General features: G+C 47.2%; 1 protein-coding gene across 2 annotated transcripts in view; it reads right to left on the minus strand.

Moving 5' to 3' along the window:
* Positions 1-11,427, minus strand: part of NCF2 (neutrophil cytosolic factor 2) — a 30,332-nt gene extending 18,905 nt beyond the window's left edge. The window contains exons 1-3 of one of the 2 annotated variants that reach the window (XM_047705357.1): positions 11,066-11,427; positions 9,165-9,247; positions 2,053-2,161 (exon numbers count right to left, since the gene is read on the minus strand). In XM_047705357.1, the coding sequence (XP_047561313.1) occupies positions 2,053-2,161; positions 9,165-9,247; positions 11,066-11,239 (366 nt within the window). In that variant the 5' untranslated portion in view covers positions 11,240-11,427. Of the gene's footprint in view, positions 1-2,052; positions 2,162-2,446; positions 2,569-9,164; positions 9,248-11,065 lie in introns of those variants that run through there. The other variant, XM_047705358.1, reaches the window with a different exon arrangement.
* Between the last annotated feature and the right edge of the window lie 12,405 nt (positions 11,428-23,832).

The following is a 23,832-nucleotide window of genomic DNA, read 5'->3' on the forward strand; positions in this document are numbered from 1 at the left end:
AGCAAGTAACACTACCTTGCCAGACCTGTAAATCATCGTAGAAGGAGACCGTGCCCCGGCCCCAGTCAAGCTTTCAGAGGACGGCAGCCCTGGTCAACATCTTGACGGCCAGCCCTTGAGAGCCTGTGAGCCAGAAGCCCCCAGCTAAGCCACTTTTGGATTTCTGACCCAAGAAAATGTAAGATATAAATGGTATTATTTTAAGCGACTGCATTTTAGAGTAATCTAGTATTCAACAACGGATAACCGATGCACTTCTCCTCTGTTGTGATAGTCTGCCACCTACATCAACATTTGGTTCAGGGCCCCAGCCAGACAAAAAGAACAGTTTATCAAGGCAAGTACAGACATGTGGTGGGACTACGTTTTCACGGAGTGAGTTAGTGGCTGGTGCTAGGTGATGCACCGAGAGCAAGCCCAGAACTAGAGGTCTGCATTCCCTTCTCAGGCTATTTCTGGGCCTCAGTGAGCTGTCGTCCTCTGCGGGCATGTTTGGCTAGTGTGGCCCAGCCTGGCCATGAGCACAGGAAGGAGAACTCAGGTCCTTAAACATTCCTATTGGGTTCTCTGCTCCCTTCTCTTAAGACCTTCTCCCACAACAGGCTTTTGTGACTCCATGACTGGAAAAGCCTAAAGGTCTTCAAAAAGGATGGTGTGATTTCTCAGAAACGAGGGTCAGACCCTGGTGAGAAGAGGGGGGTGGCATTATATGTACAAAAATGACTGAGGGTCTCATGGGGAGACCATGGAAACTCCAGCTTCACCTACAGAAAGGACTGTAAAACCCGTATTTCCCGACCCCAGGTCGGTTCAACTGGAACACCAGGGGAGCATTTCTCCCATGGGATTCTGCTTGGATGCCCCCATTTTATGATCCTTTTTCTATAGCTAATTGGTCCCCCAACCCTTTAGTCTTATAAGTGGTTCTCACTGCGGGGGGTGGGGGTGACTGGCAATGTCTGGAGATATTTTAGGTTGTCATGTGGAGGGGTAGGGGAGGGGCTAGAGGCATCTGATGGGTGCACAGAACAGTCCCCTACAATAAAAATTTATCTGGTCCAGTGGTGGCACGGTCAAGAAACCTCTCTCTAGAAGGTTGGCCAAATGCCAATCAATCTCCTGAAATTCCCAAGGCCTCATTTCTCTGGCTGGTGAAAAGTGAAGTGAGTGGCAAGTCCGCCGCTGCCAGGCTGGATGGGGGCACTTGTCCCCAGGGGCCTGGGCAGCTGTGGACTCTATTATTAGCCCTGAGCGACCCTGGGAATGCTTGGCTTTCTCTTGCCTGAGAAACTAAAGCAAGGGGATTTTTTTCTTTATCAGTGATTCTTCTAAATAAAGATCTATGATATTTGCAGGCCTTTTCGTTTTTCAAGCTAGTGGTGTATATTTGGAATTTAGGAGGGGGGATGGAGGGGTTGGTTGGAAAAAGCACGCGAGCCTGTGAAGTCAGAGCTGGTCATGTCTCTCCCTTTTGGTAATAGAGAAAGTCAGTTATCCTTCTATGGAAACCTTCTCTAAATGTGTGCTTTGATTTGTTCTGTGAGCTGGGGAGGACAGATTTGTGCCAAATTATCCTTGCTCTTTCTCTGGGGATCAACCAAGCACACAAAGCCAGAGCCATGAATAGCAAAGAGCGTGGTCTGGAACTCAGGAGCTCAGGAGGGTTATGGCACGGATAGTGAACCCATGATTTTGGATGTGTTGGTATAATGCTGAGCAAATAGCTTGTCAGCTGGAATTATGCAAATTGTTATGAATACTTTCACAGGCCAGCACAGGGGGGCCCCCTCCCTTCAGAGAACCCAGCAAGCTCCTTTCCGTAGGGTCCTTTGAGCCTTACGTTAATATACTGCATGCCCTCAGTAACTGGAGACTCCGGGGTGAGCGTGTAGTTATTGATCTGAGTCTTTTCTTAAGGGGAACTCTGAGTCCTGAGGCCCAGAAGCCTTCTTCAAGCTCCCAGAGGTTTCAGCAGATCGCTGGGTATCCGAACTGTCAGCTGTCCCCTCAGCCTTTGTGTGCTCCTGCCCGGGCTGGGCCCTTCCTCCTTACCTCACAGGCAAACAGCTTGAACTGGAGCCCCAGGATCTTGTAGTCTATCAGCTGGTTCCCTCGAAGCTGAGTCAAGGCCTCTTTAAGGTCTTTAATAGCTGCATCATATCTGCGGGACAGAGGGAAATGAGACCACCGCCCAGGGCAGAGAAGAGCAAATGCGGGATAGAACATGCACTGGCTTCCCTTCCCTGGCCTGTCTCACTGGGACAAGAAGCCTTTCCAATCCCTTTTGGCCTGCTTTAGCTCTTTGCCAAGGCTGAGCCCCAGTATTCTACAGTACTCCTTGTGAGTGGCACCCCAGGGCAGTATGCATCCCAGCACCCCTGGGGATCCCCCCAGATTCAGGCCATCATGGGTACTTTCTTTTCTGTGGACAGGATCCAACTTCTACCTTTCTGACTTCACTTCCCAGCAGAGCCCTCGTCCTCTCCCAGTAGTGCCAGCACCTGCCGGCCCCAAGGCCCCATGCAGCGATCTGGAGCCCTGCTCACTCCTCATAAACCCCCCTCCCTCTCCATTTCCCCATCCCCACCCCTGAACTCCAGGCCAGGCTAGCTTGACCTGGCTCGGCTGGGAGACTCCTTCCAGAGCCAATGACATCGCCCTCCTTCCCAGAGCCTTCTCCTCCCAATTCTTTTGAGTCCAACTCAGATCTTGGTTTCATGGCTTTCTTAGCCTCCTCCCTCTCCACACACTTTGGAAAACAGAAGAAAGAAGCCACCAATTAAGCCAGATGGCGTTTCTAACACTGCTCTTGGCACTGGCCGTTTGCTTTGTTGGATTGCCATTGCGTTGGCTGGCTCAAAGTTTACAGGGCTGCAGTCGCTGGCTTTGTGACAGGCAGTGGGGCTGACCACATCAATAATGCCCACCGGGATGTGGGCAGGACTTGGACTAGGTCTCCCAGGCCTGCCCCTGACCTCCGCAGAGGCTCTGGGAAGAGGGAGCTGCAATCAGACTGCAGGGGGTGGGAGACCTGAAAATCAAGCTGCCCCCACCTCCTCAGCTCACTGGCCCTGCAGGAACAAAGGTCGCTGCCGGGTCGTGGTTCCACCTGGACAACGGAAACAAAGGTGCCTAGAATTCGGACACGGGCTGGTGATGTGTGCCTGCACCCTAGGACGGGCGCTGAGAGAAGGGGACCAGATCCACCAGCTCTGCTCTTATCAGGAAGACCCTGGCAGAGCACTTTCCTGGCCTCGGGTTCCATGTCAGTAACATGAGTGTATCCCGTACGAGGAGTGTATTGCATTCGAGGAGCCTGTAATAGGAGGCCATCGCTAGTATGTGGTCCCAGATCCAAAACCCCTTGGACCTGGGTCCTAGCTTTGCCACATACAATCTGGTGACAGAGAGGAAGTTACTGAATTTGTCTGAATCTGTTTCCTCATCTTTACAGTTAGAGAGTAAATGGTCACACGTGCCTCCCAGGGCTGTAGGAACAAAGATGAAGCACCCAGGAGCTCAGGACCTGGGCAGTTTGTCCCCAGGGGCCTGGGCAGCCATAGACTCTTTTTTTGTTTGTTTGTTTTAAAGATTTAATTAATTTATTTATTTGACAGAGAGATCACAAGTAGGCAGAGAGGCAGGCAGAGAGAGAAGGGGAAGCAGGCTCCCCGCTGAGCAGAGAGCCCGATGCAGGGCTCGAACTCAGGGCCCTGAGATCATCACCTGAGCTGAAGACAGAGGCTTTAACCCACTGAGCCACCCAGGCATCCCATGTAGACTCTATTATTAGCCCTGAGCAACCCTGGGAATGCTTAGCACACACAGTAATTTACTTTTATTATTATTACTAGTTATTATTATTATTAGTTGTTATTATGGCATAGCTCTAAAATTCTGGCAATGACATTCATATGCCAATCATTTATTACGTGCATAACACTCTACAGTGAATTAGGTGTCATCTGGAGATAAACTCCACTGTCTCAGCCGGTGGAAGCATGATCTCAAAGGGCCAACCCAACCATCCTAAGGAACGTGTGCTCAGGGCAGCTGGGGCAGAAGCTACCTATGCTGTCACTGTTGCTTCGGGGTCACTCACACTGCAGCAGTGGCTTCAGCAGTGGTGAAAAAAGACAGGTGGGATCTGAAGCAGGAGAGTGGCTTGTTGTTTAGATAGATGATTGTGAAACTTGCTGAGAGCCTGCAGGACACTCCTTAAGGAGCAAGAAACACCTCAGGTCATTGACCTGTTCTTACAGACATTGCCGAGAAGGGGGAGAGACTAGGCATCCCTGTTGCTCCTTTCTGAGCTGGGAGATTGGGTGACCGGCTCTGGGGACAGAGCCCAGAAGGAGGGGGCGGGTGGAAACGGAGGTGTCCCGTTCGTCGGGCAGATGCAGTTTCCACTGGGTTCCACAGCCTGCCTGGGAGGCAGCTGGAGTGCTGTCAGCATTCACCCTCTCATGTGACCTCCCCCACTCCCCGGGCCAGCTGGCTGAGCAGGTGAATTGTAGCTGTGAAGTTACATTGACTACCTGGTAACGAGAGAGCCCAACAAAGTCCTCAGAATTCTCCCTCCCATCAGGTTCTAAAGACCTGCACCCCCTGGGAGGGGTAGAGAAAGAGCTGGGGAATTATTCAGAGTGCTCACTTTGTGTTAAGAAATGGGGGTGGGGGCCCCCTGCTAAATGTCGGATTTAAAGCATTGTCCTGACCGCCTGCTGCCCCCCCTTGTTGACCTGGAGCTGCATGGGCTTTGACACTCAGCTCTGCTCCCCATTGTACAGGCTCTGCATAAGCTCAGTGTGAGACTCCCAAGTCTCATTCAGCCAGCCCCCGCCACCTTCCAGCCATTCGGAACCCACAGTGTTTCCTAGGAGGCCAGGATGCTGGCATCCTCCTGTCAGGTTCTGCGGGGCGGGGGTGGGAGTACTTTCTTCCCATGCTGTCCCTACCAATGACGCTCCCCCCGCCCCCGGCCCCTTGGCTGCCCTGGACCCAGAGCCCCCATTCCTCCAGGTAGGGGCTCACCAGCGCACCAGCAACCTCTAGGGGCTTTCCACCAGCTCTGAGCCCAAGAGGGTATTTACTCCCCATCTTGGCAGTCCTCCCTGTAGAGGTGACTGTTCCCACCCTCCCAGGGCCCCTGCAGTCTAGAATCCTGCCCCTCACGCACCTGTGTCCAGGACACTGGAGAGTTCTAGCGAGCTGGAGGACATCAAAATGTCAGACCCTTTCCCATTGCAAAGACACCAGGGAGAGGCTCTGCTGTGTTGCCTCCGTGGGCCGGCTCCGTCTACAGGGTTTGCTGTTCCTAACCTGGCCCTGAGATTCCTAAGGCCCAGAAATGGAACCGCCACCACGTAGAGCTCCTTTCCCCTTTCAAAGGGCAAGGCTGGGTCAGACAGGTGAGGGTCTGTCATAGTTGGCACCCAGGCCCCACCTGCTTCTCAGAAATGCACCCAAATTTTGTCCTGTGGAACTTCGTAATGACAGAAGAGCCGCACAGCAACACGAGAAGGGCGGGGGGTGGGGTGGGATCTGAGAGGAAAAGCGCGCATCCCATCGTCACCCTAAACAACCCCCACTGCAATCTAGAGGGATCCCTAGCCCCCTCATTAGGAAGTAATATTCCTATGTCCCTAGGGCACTTATTTCAAAATTCTCTCTCCTAGCACTTGCCCCCTTCCACCTTGCACGATAGTTCCTAGCGTTTGTGACCTGTTTCCCCCTTTTAATTTAAAGGTTCCTTAAACTGAAAGTTCCTTTAAGGAAACCTCTTTAAGCAACCTTTTGCTTGCTTTTGTTTAATTAATTCAATAAGTATTTATTAATTACTGGATTAGACACAGAAATATGAGTGAATAAGATTTCTTCTCTCAAGAAAGAGAGTCGTCAAGGAGACAAATATACAAGCCAACGCCTGTCACAGAGTGGAAAGATACTATTTTTTTGTTTTGTTTTGTTCTTTGGACAGATACTATTTTAGAGGGCGCAGAAGAGAGTGGTAGCCACGCCAGGGCAAACTGGTGGAGGACAAGCGGGCGCGAAGGCAGCTGCTGGACCACGTAGGAGCAGCCCAGGGAACTTCATCCTGTAGGACTGGGATCCACTGGAAGTTCTTAAGCAGATCACATTTGTTTTTTTAAAGATTTTTTTTTTTTTAATTTGACAGAGACATAGAGAGTCCAAGTAGACAGAGAGGCAGGCAGAAGGAGAGGGAAAGGCTCCGTCTCCAAGCAGGGAGCCCAATTCGGGGCTCGATCCCAGGACCATGGGATCATGACCTGAACTGAAAGTAGCCACTCAACCAACTGAGCCACCCAGGTGCCCCACATTTGTTTTTTGTTTTGTTTTGTTTTTTAAAGAGGATCGCTCTGGAATAAGACTGGGTGTTGGAAAAGCAGTTTGGAAGTGATTTCAGTCGTCCTGGTGAAAATGAGGATCTAAACCAGGGTAGCGCTGGTGGAGAAAAATGGGTGGATTGAAGAACTTGAGAGATCAACTTGACAAAGTTTGGAAAAGAGACATTCTGAGTTGATCCCAGGGAGAGATTTAGCAGCTGGCTGACCACAGGTGGGGGTCAATGCTATGGGAGAATGTGAGATCCCTTAGGGTTCACGTATGGATTTTTAGGGGACACTGAACCCCCTGATATTGTACATAGAAGGATGTGTGTGATCTTCTGGAAAGACAGGCCATACATTTTGCCATTAAACCACCACCTCTGGGGTGCCTGGGTGGCTCAACTGGTGAAGCGTCCAACTCCTCTCTCTCTTTCTCTTTTTTTTAAAGATTTATTTATTTATTTATTTGACACAGAGAGAGAGAGATCACAAGTAGGCAGAGACAGGCAGAGAGAGGGGGAAGCAGGCTCTCTGCTGAGCAGAGAGCCCGATGTGGGGCTCCATCCCAGGACCCTGAGATCGTGACCTGAGCTGAAGGCAGAGGCCTAACCCACTGACCCACCCAGGTGCCCCCCGACTCTTCTCTTGATTTTGGTTCAGGGCATGATCCTAGGGTCCTGGGATTGAGCCCTGAGTCGAGCTCTGCACTCAATGGGGAGTCTGCTTGAGATCCTCTCTCCCTTTGCCCTCCCCTGTGCTCTTGCACGTGTGCTCACTCTCTCTAAAATAAACAAGTATGAAAAAAAAAAAGCCCCTCAAAACCCAACCACTGCTGTTGGGATAAAAGGGGAAAAGGTCAAGAGCAGAGCCTGGGAGGTGGGGACACCAATGGGAACAGATGAGCAAAAGAAAAGGAGGCAGTTCAGAGTGTAGAATAGTGCCTCATTTACATCATTTCCTCAGTAGACAGTTGCTGAATTGAAGATGAACCTCGGTAGATTTTTCTCTCAGATTTAACTATTATCAACCACAGACTAACTGAATCCTCGGTCTCATTCCTAGATCTAAGATCTGTCTGCTTCGCTTAAAATCTGAACCTTGCAGGATCTGGGGCTCGTGGGCATTTTTGTGTAAAAATTTCTTCTGGGAGCCCTCCCTCTTTCTCAGTTCTCTCCCCTCATTACAGGCTGTTAGAGCTAATTAAAGGATAGCCTTAGAGTTTGTCTTTTGCGATTTAAGATCAGCTAGAGGGTTGGTGCTCTGGCCTCCCTGGGAATTCCATCCTTCCGGAGAATAGAAGGATGAGGGAAGGGGGACGGGGAAGAATAACACTAAGAAGAGAGACAGGCAGGACGCCACCAAAAGGCGTACATAGCTTCCCTCGGTCCCCAGCTTTCTCTCCCTAGACAGCCTCTGTGTTTGTGTGTTTCCTGTGGGAAGACTTCCCTCCTGCCCTTCCCCCTTCAGGTGGTCACATCTACATCTTGCAAGTCCTCTGAGCTTCTTGTGGTTGGCCCTAGCAACAGCTGAGCACAGCAGCTTTCCAGACTTTCTGACTAGACCCTGGGGTCCAAGCCTTTCAATATTGCCCGGGACGAGAGGCCCGTCCCTCCCCAATCCCCGGATGTTCTCTGCCATCTCCCCTCCATCCCATCAAGCCCCACCTCACCTGCTGCTCCTGCGCGCTCTCTCTCTCTCTCTCTCTCTCTCTCTCTCTCACACACACACACACACACCACGCCACCCACACCATGCCCCCACCACCATTTTCACTGTTTGAAAGTTCTCCCTTAGGCTGAGCCAAATTCTCCTTCCCCAGAACTTGTGCCCACTAACGGAACAATTCCTACAAAGGGAAGTTTGCCATCCCCTAACACATTTTAAGTGAATGCTTAGAATATTTTTCCTTTGTTATTTGTATGCCTCTTTTGGGGGTATTCTGGGGGCAAGTAGTGGGAATTGAGATCAACTTTCATTTTCTACTTCTTTGGTTTTTTACTAATAATTCCATGTTGACTGTAAACACACCAGAAAATATAGACAGGCTGACGGAGGACAATTGAAATCCCTATAATGTCACCACCCAGAAAGAACTGCTGGCAACGTTTTGGCCTATTGCCTTCCAGACCATTCTGTCAAACAGAAATGGGATACATGTTACACATACTGTTTTGAAAAAAAAAAAAAAAAAAACCAAGTACATACTGTTTTGAAATCTGTGTTTTAAATTTAACATCTGCTATGAATTTTTTCCCATGTTAATATAAATGCCACTTATTTATCTGTATTAGTATATCCTTATATATAGAATGTTAATAGGTTACATTCTCATTCTGGTAGCTACATGATATTTCACTGAATGGATTAAACCAGCCTTTTGAAAACACATCCTGTAGGAATGAAGGAAGGTCTCGATGTGGTTTCACGCAAACCCTCATTGTGTGACAGCTCACTGCCTCCTAATAGAAGACCATCATGGGTGTTCCCTTGATGGTCAAAATACTACCAACCAGTGCCGCCCAAGCTATGACCCATCAGGGATGCTGGGGAGGCCTGTGGCGGTTATGTGAGGTCCCTGTACGCTATGAGTTTGCTGATTGCTAAGTGGGTGGCAGGCCTGCCCTCCCTCCCTCCTTCCCTGGGGAGGGCTTCTGCCTCATGCTGACCTATTGCATAACCTGCCCAGAGACGGTCAGTCACACTTCCCAACAGAAGCTGGAAGGATACTTCACAAACACAAAGTCTAGCAGTGCCAAAACCGTGTCCTGTCTTCTCTGCAAACTTCCCCAGCTTGCGTAACGCTGGACCACTTACTTCTCCATGTGGTAATAGAGCATCCCTCTTTGGAAGTAGGCCACCGCCAAGTGCTTATCTCGGTTAATGCTTTTGGTGAAGGCCTGTGGAGAGAAGAAGGGTCCAGACGTGATCCAGGAGCCAGGCAGTGAGGAAGGAGAGATGAGCCCAGAGGGAGAGGCAAGAAAGGGTATGAGAAGGGTCGATGTCTTGGAAGGTGACAAGAAACTTAGAGGTCAGGTGTTTCTATAAGATGGAGATGTTAATCTCTGCCTTTTGAGATTACTGACTGGATTAAAATAATAAAAGTAACGAAACAGGAGAACAATTAAACTATTATATACAGTATTATGTTGATTAAGTAAATAAATATCATGCAATTAAAAAAACCAGAATGCATTATAAAATGCTGGGATAAGGGCCTGACCCAGGGAATCAAAGAAAGGCACAGAGACTGAGCACCAGAAGCAGAAGCACTCGAGGACAGATCTTGTGCGGGGGTGGGGGGGGGCGGGGAATCTGGCAGGGGGCAAGCAGGCAGGTGATGGCATAGCTGTGTCCAGACTGGCTGTCATGCTTGGCCCATCTCTCTCCCCAACCGTGTGCACTCTGCCTCCAGTAGCCCCTGGAATCTGGGGTGCTATTCGCTCAGCTTCTGCAGGGAGTTGGGGAGTACAGGCCTCTTCCCACCAGATATGAGACCCTTGCCTGCTCCCATCTGCCAACCCTAGGGCCTGATGTGGACTCTGTGCTTGGATTGTATTCCAAGTGGCTGCTCTCTTCTGTCTTTGCTCACTGGCTGGTCATGGCCATGGCCAGGATGGTTGTGGGAGGAACTGAGTCTCTAAAGACGCTGGGGAGTCAGTCACCTGTCCACACCCCCTTGCAAAGACTGGCAGTCAAAGGGGAAAATAAGAGCTAACATTTACATAGTGGTGTGAAGCTACACAGCATCTACTAGTTGGTGCCTCACTTCATCCTCAAAATGTCTGCCCCTCTCAGGAAGTCTTCATGACTTGCCAGAACCCCAGGTCCAGAAATAGGCAGAGGTGGGATTCGATCCTAGATCTTCCGCCCCCACACTCCAAACCCTCTCCAGCTTTCCCTGACCCACCCAAACAGTGATCACTGAGAAGGCTCAACCCCATAATTGGGTATATGACAGAGAAAAAATAGTTGAGGAGACAACCCACAGTGTGCCCTTTGCAGACATCATTAATCAACCTGGTATGATTCGTGCCAGCCTCTCCTTAAAAAAGTGCCCCTTATAACTTATGAGAATTGTCACGTGACAGGACACCTATTTTTCTTAAGCGCCTCCCCTTGCTCTCTAGGGCAGGCAAAGCTCACACATATGAAATTCCTGGAAAGCCCAAAGAGGGGTTTTCTAATAGGTGTGCAGCAACAAGATGGGGATCCAGGAGCCAGCACGAGTTCGTAGAAGAAAGCATAACTACGGGAGTCTCCATAAAGGTGTGAAAGAACAATTCCAGAATGATCTGAAGTGAATAGATGGAGAAGAAAGGAGAGCGCAACCCACAGCCCTCGGTTCCCAGCCAGTCAGTGCCCAGCAGAACAACCTGGAGGGAAAGAGAAAGAAAGAAAGAAAGAAAGAAAGAAAGAAAGAAAGAAAGAAAGAAAGAAAGAAAGAAAGAAAGAAAGAAAGAAAGAAGGAAGGAAGGAAGGAAGGAAGGAAGGAAGGAAGGAAGGAAGGAAGGAAGGAAAGAGAAAAGAAAAAAAAAAATGGGGGCTGGTCAGGCCACTCCCCAAGCCCATTCATTCAGGATCCCCTGGGGATGGGGCTTGGTCAGGTTTTATTCTTTGAAAACTCCCGAGAGGTTTCTGAGGTGCAGCCTGGGAGGAGAACCACTAATGACAAAGGCACGAAGGAGGAGGCTCTCGGGAGAGGTGCCTCCACTCACCTTCTCCGCCTCAGGCATGTTTTCCAGGATGGTGTGCACGCATCCGATGTTGAAGCAAATCCTGGAGTGGGGGTCCTGGACGGCAGTGAAGGCATCCAGAGCTCCCTTCCAGTCTTTCTTGTCGGCTGCCAGTACCCCTTCATTCCAGAGGCTGATGCCCTCGGCCAGGGACATGGTCAGGCACAAGCCTGGGGCCCGGGAGGCTGCCAGGACCTAGAGAGAGGGTGAGCGGGGTTCTCCCGCTCCAGGCTGGCACTTTCCAGGCGTAGCACGCCGAATGGGATCCAACAACTTCTTAGTGTTGCAAAGGCTCAGGAAATGTCCCCACCTTTCGGCAACTGACGCACAACCCTACCACGAGAGAGAAAAGGAAAGAGCTAGAGAGGGCGGGCAGCCGGGGGTGGGGGGTGGGGCGGAGTGTGGGGGAGAGGAAGTACATCAGATACTGCCTGCCATGGGTCACTTCCCCAAAATGCTTCTGCTCTGTCACCCAGCAGCCCTCTGCCTTCCACAGCCGCTTTGGGGCAGCTTTCGGTCAGGTCTCTGGCCCCAGGCTCAAGGCAACCTCGGTAGGTGGAAGCGCCTTCATGGGCCTCCACTTCCACACCTTCCTTAAGTGAGGGCGTCGGAGGAGAGACTGGTTCTCTTCGGTCCTCGATGAATTCCTTGCTCACGTTCTCATTACCTCATAGACTATCTGGATATAGGTGGTTTTTGTTTTGGTTTTTAATCTGCAGCTAAAATTGTAAGGGGGAAAACTGTAGTCTAGGGTGGCTGACCAAACCAGCGAGGGAATTGCAGTCCCTGTCTCAAAGCCCTTCCCGGCTCTTCTTCCCTACCCTGTTTCCCGCGTGCACCAGAAGTACCATATGGAAATAGAAGGGTATAAATTCCCCTCCCTGCTAGTGCTTGGGGCTCAGATCTTTGGAGAATGGTCTCCTCTGAGCCTGCCGGTATTAAATAAACCTCCTATCCTCCCAGGTCTCCGAGACAGCTTGGCTCTTCTGTCAGGACCCAGTCCACGTTCCCTAACACGTGGTTCCCTGCCCGGGAAACCCAACAACGCCGGCCCATTGTTGCCACCGGTTTGCGGCATCGGTGGGGCAGTGAGCGAGCGAGGTCGTAAAGGAGAAGGCGCGCGGCCTGATTTCCGGCAGTCCCCCCCCCCCCCCCCCCCCCCCCCCCCCCCCGTCACCTCAGGCCGACCACGCCCCGCTGTTCCCAGTCGGACTCAAAGGAGACCTGGCAGGTGACGACCTGGTCCCCACGTCGGATTCCGGTGAGGCCTGGGACCCCAGGACCCAGTCAGGCCCACCCGTCAGGGTGGAAGGGGAGACTGACCACCTCCCAGAGACCTCTTAGAAGCCTCACAGGTCGGGTCTCCCGGGGCGCAGGGTCCCTCGGATCAGGAATGCCCCAAAGGGGTGGGGGGTCAGGAAGGAATTTCCGAAAGGAAGGGAAACCGGCAGATCAGGGCCTCAGGGAGTAGGGGGTAAGGTGGGGGAGGAACAGTAAGAACATGTGGAGTGAATGCAGGAGTGAATGTGCAGTTTGACCTGGCTTGTCAGGCGGACTGAGTCTGTGGCTCCACAGGTGGGCACCCTTAGTGTCCGCAGAAGACTATGGAGCCCGAGTGGCCCTAACCTATTTCTGTGGTGACCTCATAGGGTCTGTGGCGAGCCCTTCGGGCACCAGCCTGGGGTTTATATGGACTCACTTTGGCTAAGAGGCATCCAGGTGTCCTCTGGGAGGGCGGACAGGTGGGCATCTGACTGGTCTCTCCTCTGGAGGGACACCCACCCTTTGTCTGTCTTCAGCCAACGACACCAGGAGGGAACACACAGGGTGGACAAGAGAGCCCCTGCTCATCATGGGTGGAAGCTCTTCCAAACCTACAGTCTTAGACTGTATGCTCGAAAATTTTGAGAAGGGATTCTCAGGAGACTAGGGGGTCAAAATGTCTCCTGGAAAATTAAGCCCATTATGTGAACTGGAATGGGCCACCTTCAGGGTCGACTGGCCCTCCGAGGGTGCCCTGAGACCTACCCACTGTCCAGGTCATTTACACAATCATGGTCAGGACTCCCGGACACCCTGCCCAATTCCCGTATATGGATTCTTGGCTTCAGGTAGCCCAAACTCTGCCCCCTCAGGTCCGATTTTTGTGCTAATAGGAAGGACCAAAGTCGGATATTTCTAACGCAAGTAGATGAGCCCAAAGGCTGTGAGGAAGCAAAGCTTATCAGGGAGGCCCTGCCCGGGAGCATCAGCAGCAGCAACAGGGATGAGCTCTGGACAAGGATGAGCCAGTCAAGAAGCATGGGGACTACAGCCCTCCTCGGACCCAAGGCCTAAAGCTGAGCTGCAGGAACACGGTGCTCCTGTTGCCTCTAAGTGGCATGTGTGGGGAGAATCTGATTTAGCAGCTCGGACAGCCCACAGGAAAACTGATCCAGACAGAAACAGGATGTAAAATAACAGGAGCTCTCATCCTTACGTTTGTGGGGGGCACATCTGGGTGGGTCAGTCGGTTAAGCGTCTGCCTTCCACTCGGGTCATGATCCCAGGCATCCTTCAGGACAGGGACTTAAAGGAATATTCCCAAGCAGCTGCTGAAACTCCCTTTATTTCTGGGAAATTCCCTGTCTGGCCTGATATGGACTGCCTTCTCCCCCTTGTTGGCAGGAAAATATGGCGCCTGCTCCTCTGGGAGCTGATGAGCTCCTGAACTGGAAACCCTTTCCCTGCCCTCTAGCAGCACTTTGTCTTTCCTGCCTCCCCATCCTCCTTCTCCCACTTCTGTACCACCTTGGGTGCAGCCTACAATACTGGCTTCTAGACCATCCTCGGTGCCTTGGGCACCGTGGCTCCTCACTTCACTGTCAAGGAGCAAGAAGAGCATCCCCTGGACCTAACACCCCCCACTCCAGATTTCCCCACGTGTCTCAGGTGAAAATTGACCATGTAGGAACATAATGAAAATCGACCAGGTGGAACATAATTCAGTATTTAAACTAAAGTTGTTGGTTTAATTAAGCTAGACGTGTCTTTTAAGTTATCAGCAGTAAACGTGAAACTTTTGTTCTCAAGGTTTACTGAAGGTCAAATAACCTCATGTTACCTCTGTTGCAATTTGTTAACAAAAAGATGACTACAGGGATGGTTAACTGTCTCAGAGTTTTCTTGGGTAATTAAGATAGCTTTCAAAGTCTTTGGTAACCTAAAATTTTAAAGTTTTGTTTGGATGATAAATGGAATTGAATACATTGGACATCTAGGTCTTTTCCAAATAGGATAAAGTGCTAAGTCATTAATTACTGGACATAAATTTGTGTTTTTGACTTCTTACTGCAAAGAAACCAAGGATATTTAAATCTGATGGTAAACATGTTTTGTGCTTAACTGATTCACAAATTTGCCATTTAAAGAATTCTGGTGTTATAGTTCAAAATTGGTTACTCCTTAGTCTTCACTGGAGATTAAGGTTTCTAGAGAGTGCAAAATTCTGCTAACTGTAACTAAGACTAATGGAAATAAGGGAAACAACTCTGTATGTGGAAAAGTAGGAGATATGTAAGAAAGATAAGGAATGGGAATGCATTTTTGTTAAAGGTAAAAGAAGGTAATTTTGTCCTAAATGAGATGGTTGTTTGGAAAGAAATGACTTGGGACAAAAATCTGAATGAATAGGAAAGATGTAGAAGGTTTATGGAGGGAAAACTTTGGAACGCAATTTTTAGATGTGGTCAGGACAGACCAAGGTCGAAATGAATGGATTTTAGAGTACATTGGTATAAGATTGAAAGTCTGCTTTCTCTCTGTTCAAAAAGGCAAAGTATTCTCCAATTGTTGGGCCGCTCTTCTTCTTTTTTTTTTTTTTTTAAATTTTTTTTTTATTTGACAGACAGAGATCACAAGTAGGCAGAGAGGCAGGCAGAGAGAGAGGAGGAAGCAGGCTCCCCACTGAGCAGAGAGCCCGATGCGGGGCTCGATCCCAGGACCCTGGGATCATGACCTGAGCCGAAGGCAGAGGCTTTAACCTACTGAGCCACCCAGGTGCCCCTGGGCCGCTCTTCATAAGAAAATGCAAATAGTTGTTTTCCTCTGCCTGCTTAGGAAAACCAGTTTCTGTGTCTTGCCTTTATCAGGTCTTTTAACATCCCTAATCCTATTAGACATGTGCTTTAAAACTTTCTAAGGTTTTAACAAACTTCCCCAAGATTTAGAACATGAACAAAGTCTTGTTGACTAATTAGGCTTGCTTGTTCGGTATGTAATGTTCTGGTTCGGGCTATTGAAATGTTATGTATCACAGAATAACTGAGTTTCTTTGTCAGTCATATCATAGTGAACTATCAGATCATTAACCATGTCCATTTCTGAGTTTTTGTCATTTATAATTGTCCTTATTGTCTTGCAAAATGAGGTTCATCTTCGAGGAGGTTCATATAAAGGACTCTTAGGACAATGCAGGTAGTCAGTATCTTTAAGATCAGAACTGAAATGAGTAAGAACTTCCAGAACTAAGTAAAAGCTGCGTTCAAACTGAACCAGAATCGATAACATGGGACTAAATGAACTAAAAAGACAATTATAGTTCTATGATCCTTGTCTGAAAAACGTTGCTGGTTTCTTAATGTTCACTCTTCCTGATTAAGGATACTTAAGATTTCTGTGACTTACAGTTTCATGATTAAAATAATCATTTGTAAGCAAATTAAAGCATTCAGCTTTTCTCTCTATCTGAACCCTCTGAAACTCAAAAGGTCTCAGTAAGTATACCTTCTTCCATGGTAAGCCTAGTCATTTGCATAAGTTCAATAAGAATCTGTTCTCCTTGTAACAGGACACCGTTGGATACATTGGTCATTTTACCAAGGTTTTGACTGGAATGTCATATTTCGGAAAGACATGCATAGACTCAGATATGACCAAACAGCTTTAAGGAGTGGAGGTTGGCTTTATAAAACCTGGAGCCATAAAGCCCCTTGGAAATATTGGCCTGGTACCTTGCTTACAGAATTCCCAGCAGCCTCAACAAGTGAGTAGTAAAGAATGTCACTTTCTGGTAGGTGTAGGACCCTCTGGATAATTTGGAGACCTCATGAAGAGGAATCTTCCCAAATCTATGGGTATTGCAGGCATGTCTGATGGCAAGTACTTGGTTTGGCTCTGGCTTGGAGAGTCTACTAAAAGTTCAACCTAGAGTTTCCTTATAAAGTTCCAGCAAAGTAGATTCTAAAAGATCTGTATGATCACTCACTGTTCTTGCTGAGCTTATATAAATAATTAGGCCAAGTTTGTTAAAACTGGACTTGTTTTTCAGATAAATTAGTCCTGATTTGGCTATCTCTGGAAACAAGGGTTATTTTAGAGAGAAAAATTACATTTAAATAACCAACTTTTGTGGATGTTAAATTCTAGATTTGATTGTCTTTAAATGTTTGTTGTTTACCTAAGCTAGACAACTTGAGGTAAACTTCAGAGAAGTTGTGCAATAGCTCATTTAGACAATCTTCTTGCTTTTTATTCTGTGGAGATAAAATAACAGTCTCCCATAGCACATGATTAAACAACTGGCAAATGGGATTGATTCCCCAACAATTATATAACTTATCACCTAGACCAATTCTATGTGGCTGGGATAACGAAATCATTCCCTGAAAGCCAGAGCATACCCCACTTCATAAGGTTAACTATAGACTTGTGGAGATAATGGATGACCCCACTTTATGATTTGATTTGATAATGTACTTGGGAATGCCTTTAACCTCTTGATAAGTCCTCCCCCACTTGCCAGTGATTCCTTGTAGGTAGGATATTAAGGCTTTACCCCAAAGATGTCTTTCTTAATTGTTTCATCCCTCACAGTCATATTTATGCTAGAAGCCACCTCTATTGAAGTACAATTGCAAACAAAGGTTTTAGTTAAGCATACAACTCCCCTCCTGATAAAAGGAGGCTCAAAACTCACTGTGGGATAGTCCCTGACTGTAATGATTTCACATCAGGTCCAGAGTGTCTTAGAAACCAAAGGCCACCAATGGATGATGGAGGCCAACTTATTAAATACCAAGCTACACTTATAGATATGCCTTAAATAATACCTAAAACCTGTCAGATTTTAAACCCACCTACCCTTATGCCTGGACCTGAACATTGTAACTTCTATAGATCATAACTGTTGGAGGTCATTGATCTTGTTTATTCTTATTTAAAGATTTCCATAGCTAGGGGCACCTGGGTGGCTCAGTCATTAAGTGTCTGCCTTTGGCTCAGGTCATGATCCCAGGGTTCTGGGATCGAGTCCCGCATCGGGTTCCTTGCTTAGTGGGAAGCCTGCTTCTCCCTCTCCCACTCCCCTTGCTTGTGTTCCCTCTCTCATTGTCTCTCTCTTTTTCTCTCTCTGTTAAATAAATAAGTAAAATCTTAAAAAAAAAAGATTTCCGTAGCTATAATTCACCTCAAAGGCTCTATGGCAGGCCACTCCGCACCACCTCCCAGTAATAAGCAGGCTCAGAGGAGACCTCGAACAGATTGGAAACTTAGAAGGGTCCCAACAGCTACAAGCCCTGGGAAAAACTCTAAGGCGCATCTCCTGAGAAGCTTTAAAAAGGACTCCCTTAAACCACAGTGGACAGGGCCCCACACTATTGTTCTGACCACCCCTACCGTCCTCAAGTTCTTAGGTTAAACAATGGGTCCACCACTCTGGAGTAAAGAAGGCTCACCAGTCGGACAAATCACACTAATGGAAAGCCCAACCAAACCTATGGACCTGCTCCAGCTCTACCTTCAGTGAGACCCCACCGACTGATGGACATCTGTTTGCCATGGTCCCTGGCTATCATCGGCACGATAGCCCTCACCTCAGGAGTCGGACTTTACGCTGCTGCCTCTTCTGATTGGACTTTCCTCCAGAAACTTGTTATTGCTTATTCAGCAACTTTAGGATGGATTGCTAAGATCATAGAAAACACTGTTACCAGGTTAGTGGCTGCACAGATACTAGCCTTGCAGGGCTATCAGCCCATAGTAGATGATAATGATACCCTCTAAACCAGGTGTTTAAAGAGGCATCAAAGGAGGGCATGATAAGGGAAAAACTGTACTCTAAGATGGCCAACCAAACCAGCAAGGGAATTCCAGTCCCTCTCTCAAAGCCCTTCCAGGCTCTTCTTTCCTACCCTATTTCCTGCATGCACCAAAAGTACCAAGTATGCAGAAGTAGAAGGGTATAAATTCCCCTCCTTCCTTGTGCTCGGGGCTCAGATCTTTGGAGAATGGTCTTCTCTGAGCCTGCTGGTGTTAAACCTCCCATCCTCCAAAGTCTCCGAGTGCCGCTTGGTTCTTCTGTCAGGATCCAGTCCAGGTTCTGAACAAAATGTAACAAAATGAGCAAATAACAAATTTCTGAGACAGGATGGTCTTGCATCTCCACCTCAATCTGAGATAACCTTTATGAACACTTAGGAAGCTCAGGGCTGACCAGTTTCTTGCAAATGTCAAAATTAGGAGGCAGCTTTGACGGTGAATTATGACTTCTCCCATCCTTCTGGGAGACACTGAAGATAGGAAGCATCTCATGGTAGCTAATGCATGTCCTAGTCTCCGCAGAAATGGATTTAAGGTTCCTTTCCTTGCTGCCCTGGTAAAGGAAGAATCCGTGAAACCTCCCTGATGAGTAATGGGGAGCAGAGGGTGTCACCAATTTGATTTACTCAAATCCTCAAATCACTAGAAAGCGATACTATGACTCCATCCATTGAATAAATAATCAAAACTTGATTAGCATGCTGATTATTCCTAGGAAAACCAAGTGGTTTTGCAGTTAAGCTGGATTGTATTTAAACCATTATTCTTGTTGTTCCTTAATTTTTTTATTTTATCATCCTAGTAGGTCACACAGGACGTTCCTTGAGCTGACCCCCATGGATTTTCTAGCCTTATTTTCTGGATTGTCCCTTCACAAAGCCCTACAAACTCTGCTACCTGTTCCTCTCCCTCTAGGTCTGCATTTCCTCCCACTTTGCTTTGGCCCAAGCTTCTTCCTCTCTCTGGGCTGCCCTTTCCATGTCTGCACCTTCAGATCCACCTTGCACAATGCCTGCTCAAAGATCACTCGCCTCCAGAAGCCGCAGGGAAATCAGACTCACCTGAAAGCCCCCAAACTGTGATCTTGCCTTCTTTTCCCACATGGTACTTGATCACTCTCCCCCAAAGTAGAATTCCGTGTGTGCATCTTAGCCCCTTGAACAGACCTACTGTACACTTCTGGGGGAAGGTCCTGGGACTCCCGCATCCTTGTAGACCCAGAACCCCAGCAATGCTGTCCATACTCCGCTCTGTCTTTTTTCCTCCACCCTCCTATTGCCAAGACACTGTCACTCCTCCCCTTGCCTCATCCCCTCTATCCATTCTGCATCCTGCAGCCAGACTGGCATTTAAAAATATAAGTCGGATCACGCTCCTGTATTGAAACCTTCAGGTGCCTTCTCGTGGCTCTTAGAATACAAAGCCAGCTCTGTCTCATGCTACAGACAGGACTCTGCTTGCTGCCCCATATGCCCTTTCTGGGCCATTTCCCATCCTCCAGTCCTCTTCCCCAGCCCCTTTTCCTTCCTGGGTTCTTCAATGAGCCAGACCCGTTCCCTGTGCCCGGAATGTTCTTCCCCCAACCCTCTGCCTGCTGGTTCCTACTCATCTTTCTCTTCCTCTGAATGGCCTTTCATGACCGTGACCTCAATATGAGCACCCTGTGATGTCTCACAGCCATTGGTGCTCTCTGGTCGTGGTGTGGTTTTGTTTTTGTTTCTTTGTTTTTTAACTAAGGTCTGCATCCAATGTGAGGTCTGAACTAACAACCCTGAGATCAAGAGTTGCATGTTCTACTGACTGAGCAAGCTGGGCACCCCTGGTCATGGTGTTTGTCCCAATTTGTAACTGCATAGAATCTGTAAGATTGTTTCTGTGGCCCAATCCAGAGACCATCATTACTACCTTTAATTACAACAGTTAATGATACTGTTAGTGGATGGCCTGCCTCTTCAGCCACTCTTCATTCCCCTTCCTCCTCTTGGTAGAATCCCACTTTTGTTCAAGTCTCTGCTCTCCTGAGGCCCTGTGCTTCAGTGAAGTTAAGCCCCCAACACTACCCCAGGGAGTAGTTTAGACACAAGCCTGAGATACAGTTCTGGTTAATAAGACATTAGGGGAAGTCTATGAAGGATTTCTGGGAAAGATTTTCTTCCCCCTCACTAATAATAATAAAAAAAGACACATGGGAAAAAAATAGTAGTTATTTCTCCCCTAGACAGTACTGTGAAGATGTGCCTAGAACAGTGGCAGCTTTCTTGTGACCATGAGGAAAGCCAGCTAAGATTGTACAAGCCAGAGTCTTGAGGAAAAGGAGATGGAAAACTAAAACAAAACACAACAAAATCTGGATCTTCAGTGATGTTGGCAAGCTCCTAAATTAACCCATTTTGGAGCTGACCTTCCTCAGGAATTCTTGTTCAGTGAGGTAATTAATATATTTATTGTTTAAGTCACTTAAATGGGGTTTTCTGTTATTTGTTTTAAACATTCTGACAGAGGGGCACCTGGCTGACTCTCTCAGAGAAGCGTGTAGCTCTCAATCTTAGGGTCATGAGTTCAAGCCTCACATTGGGTGTAGAGATTATTTAAATAAATAAATAAAAACTTAAAAAAAAAAACCTTTCTGACAGATATACCACTGTATTCTCATTCCCAAGACAAGACTCAATATAGTAGGTGTTCAGTTAACATTATTTCTTGAATAAATTTTGCTGAGACATTGTTTAGATAACAAAGTTTCAGCTCACTACCTTTGAAATTACTCTAAATTCTGAATAAACAGAATTTACATATGAGTAGCTAACAGGTCACAGAACTCCTGTTGCATTTATTCAGTTAGCTGGAAGCTAAGAATATTCCAGTGTTTTCCTTTTTCTCTGAGGGAAGAGCCTGTGAAATCTAACTCGTAATTTCCATTATTCCTTAGCACTCAGTGGCTACCTCCTCATCCCGACTTTTAGCATTTAGTGTTTAATTGTTCTTTAACATTTTTAACTACATGAGGCTTCTCAGTCTCCTCAAATGGTAGAACCATATCTCTGTTTTCCTTTGTCTTTCTTCACACTTGGCATAGTTCTAGGCACATGCCAGGTGCTATATAGATTTTTGCTAATTGGGTAAATGAATAAAAAACTAAGAAAACCACATCCTATTTGAAAAATATAATTTTACAGAATTTGTCGGTATCACCTTATTTATTTAAAGAGAGGAACATTTATAACAATAAGAAAAAGTGTATTCTTTCTGTGGCCTCAACTCTAACATCAAGTGGATATTTACATCGAGTACCAGATGGGAAACTCTCGGGAAGTGGGTCCAGAGACCTCGTATTATGTATAAACTTTGCCTGTATTTCACAGAGAGCAAACAGAATACCCAGCATGGATCCCATTGTCCAGAAATGCTAGTTGAAGGCCTCAGAGTGAAAAGTCTTCCTTCTCCAAGAACACATCATAAGATAGTCCTGTCTAATCCGCCATTGTAATAGTTTTCTACTGCTGTATAACAAATTACCACAAATTTAGTGGCTTGAAATAACACACATTTACTCTCTCACAGTTTTCATGGGTGTACAGGGTGGGCACGACTTAGCTGGGTCCTCTGCTCAGGGTCTCACAAGGCTGAGATCAGGGTGTGGGCCAGACTGCCTTCTCATCTGAAGGCTTGACTGGAGAAGAATCTTTTAAACTCCCTCATGTTATTGGCAGTGTTGCAGCTATAGAACACATGATTCTTTCTTCAAGACAGAAATGGAGAGTGTCTACTTCATTGAGTCTCTGACCACTAGACTCCCATTTAAGGACCTGTCTGATTAGGCCAGGCCCAACTGAATGCAATTGGCCTTTTCAATCCAGTGTCTTCTCCCCGTAGTACCCACCCAGGAAATGTGATCTAACCACAAAGCCAGAGATTCAGTTTGTGTTTTCCTTGGACCGGCTTAGTACTACAGGGCCTTTCTCTCTAGGAAGGTCAAGTGTCTGGAAAATTCATTTTGTGTTTCTTCAACATATTTCTCCCAAGTATGCAGATTCCAAGTCAGTGGGTATCCAAGGGAAAATGCTGCTCTAAAAAGATAGTTATTGATATAGAAGGAGTAGAAATGGATCATGTCATAATACATAAAAGGGGGATGTACAGAAGAGTTAGAAACATACCTTGCATTTAGTGGAGTAGAATTTTCAAGATTCTCTTGCTTCTCCTGTAGTGTCCCTAACAACTAAAACAGTGTCTGGACATATGATAAATATTTGCTGAGTGAATGATTGAGTCAGGAGTAGACACTTACTAGCTTGTGTTCCTCTCCCTGTTCTCTAGGAACTGCCCCCATCAAATCCATAACAGGAGAGTAGGCCCTGTGGCCACACTTGAACAGCATGATTTCTGGCTGGTTGGATTGTGGTGGGTGTCTGACAAGCTGGACCAGTTAGGTTCCATCTCCTGTGAATTGAAATTTAGGACTGAAGGACAACAGGCTCATCTCTTTGGGGAGCTAGACACATGACATGTGAACTTAGGAGCTGTGGGTCTATGATGTTCTGCCATAAGGTCCAGGAAAGCAGAGAAAACCAGTCTGCGTAGAGAGAGAATGAAGCAGATGCCCAATGAGAATCAGAGACAAGAGATAGTGAAACCCAGGACTTTCCAGCCACTGATTCCAAGAGCCCACTCAAATTCTTGCCCTTAGCCCCTAGGAGACATTGATAGGCCCTTTTAATAAATGTCAGTGTTTGCTTAGGTTTGCTCTAGTTAGTTTTGCTGTATGTCAAAAAAAGAGAGACCGGGCAAATTAAAAAATGAAAAATAGATGTGCACCCATGTCTCAAGACTGACTCTAAAACAATCATCCCAGTGATGAGAGAAGTGGAGAGGCCCTGGGACTCCACTGGGGAACTCTCTCAGAGGCTAGACATGCACAGCTGATGGGGGACATGGCTCTTGGCCAAGGACAAATCCTAATGCTGTGCAAAGAGATCAAAGGCAGAGTAGAGGGGAAGCTGAAACCCAGAGTGAGCTGAGGCTGCAAAAAATACTAGGGACAACACAAAGAGCTCCTTGGTGTTTGAGGAAGAGAAGGGAGGTCACTCCTTGGTGCAGATGTCATCACATTAGCAGAAGTCAAAGAGAAAACAGAGCTCCTCAGCTCTTACTTTGTTCCTGAGTTAACACAGAGAATGAAGACCCAGACAGAGGACAGTGAGAAAGCTGATGGCTGCTTGAAAGAAATTCAGTTATCAAGTCCAGATTCACTAAATCCCAGTAACCAAAAGATTTTGCAAGTATGATTCCTAAAACTTTGTCACTAATTGAAACATGGCAAAGACCAGGGTAGATGCTAGAAAGCCAGGGTAGATGGTTTAGTGTAGTTCTAGATTTCCAAAAGGCATGAATTCTAAAAACATCCAAGATTTACCAGCTGATCCCTGGAAAGAATTATAAAATATAGATTATTAAACAGAGGCACTTAAGAACAAAAAGAAAGCTGGGACCTTTAAGAACTAGCTTGAGCTTACAAAGAACAAGTCAGGTGAAATAAACTTTTCTTTTTTTGAGACTTTCCTAATCAGTGGAAAAGTGCCATAGATAAATATCAGAAATATATTTGACCAAAGTATTCCTAAGACAAAACAACTTACATGATTTAGTTGGCTAAATATACTCATAAAGCCTTC

Source organism: Lutra lutra, chromosome 15, assembly GCF_902655055.1.
Source record: "Lutra lutra chromosome 15, mLutLut1.2, whole genome shotgun sequence".
NCBI lineage: Eukaryota > Metazoa > Chordata > Mammalia > Carnivora > Mustelidae > Lutra > Lutra lutra.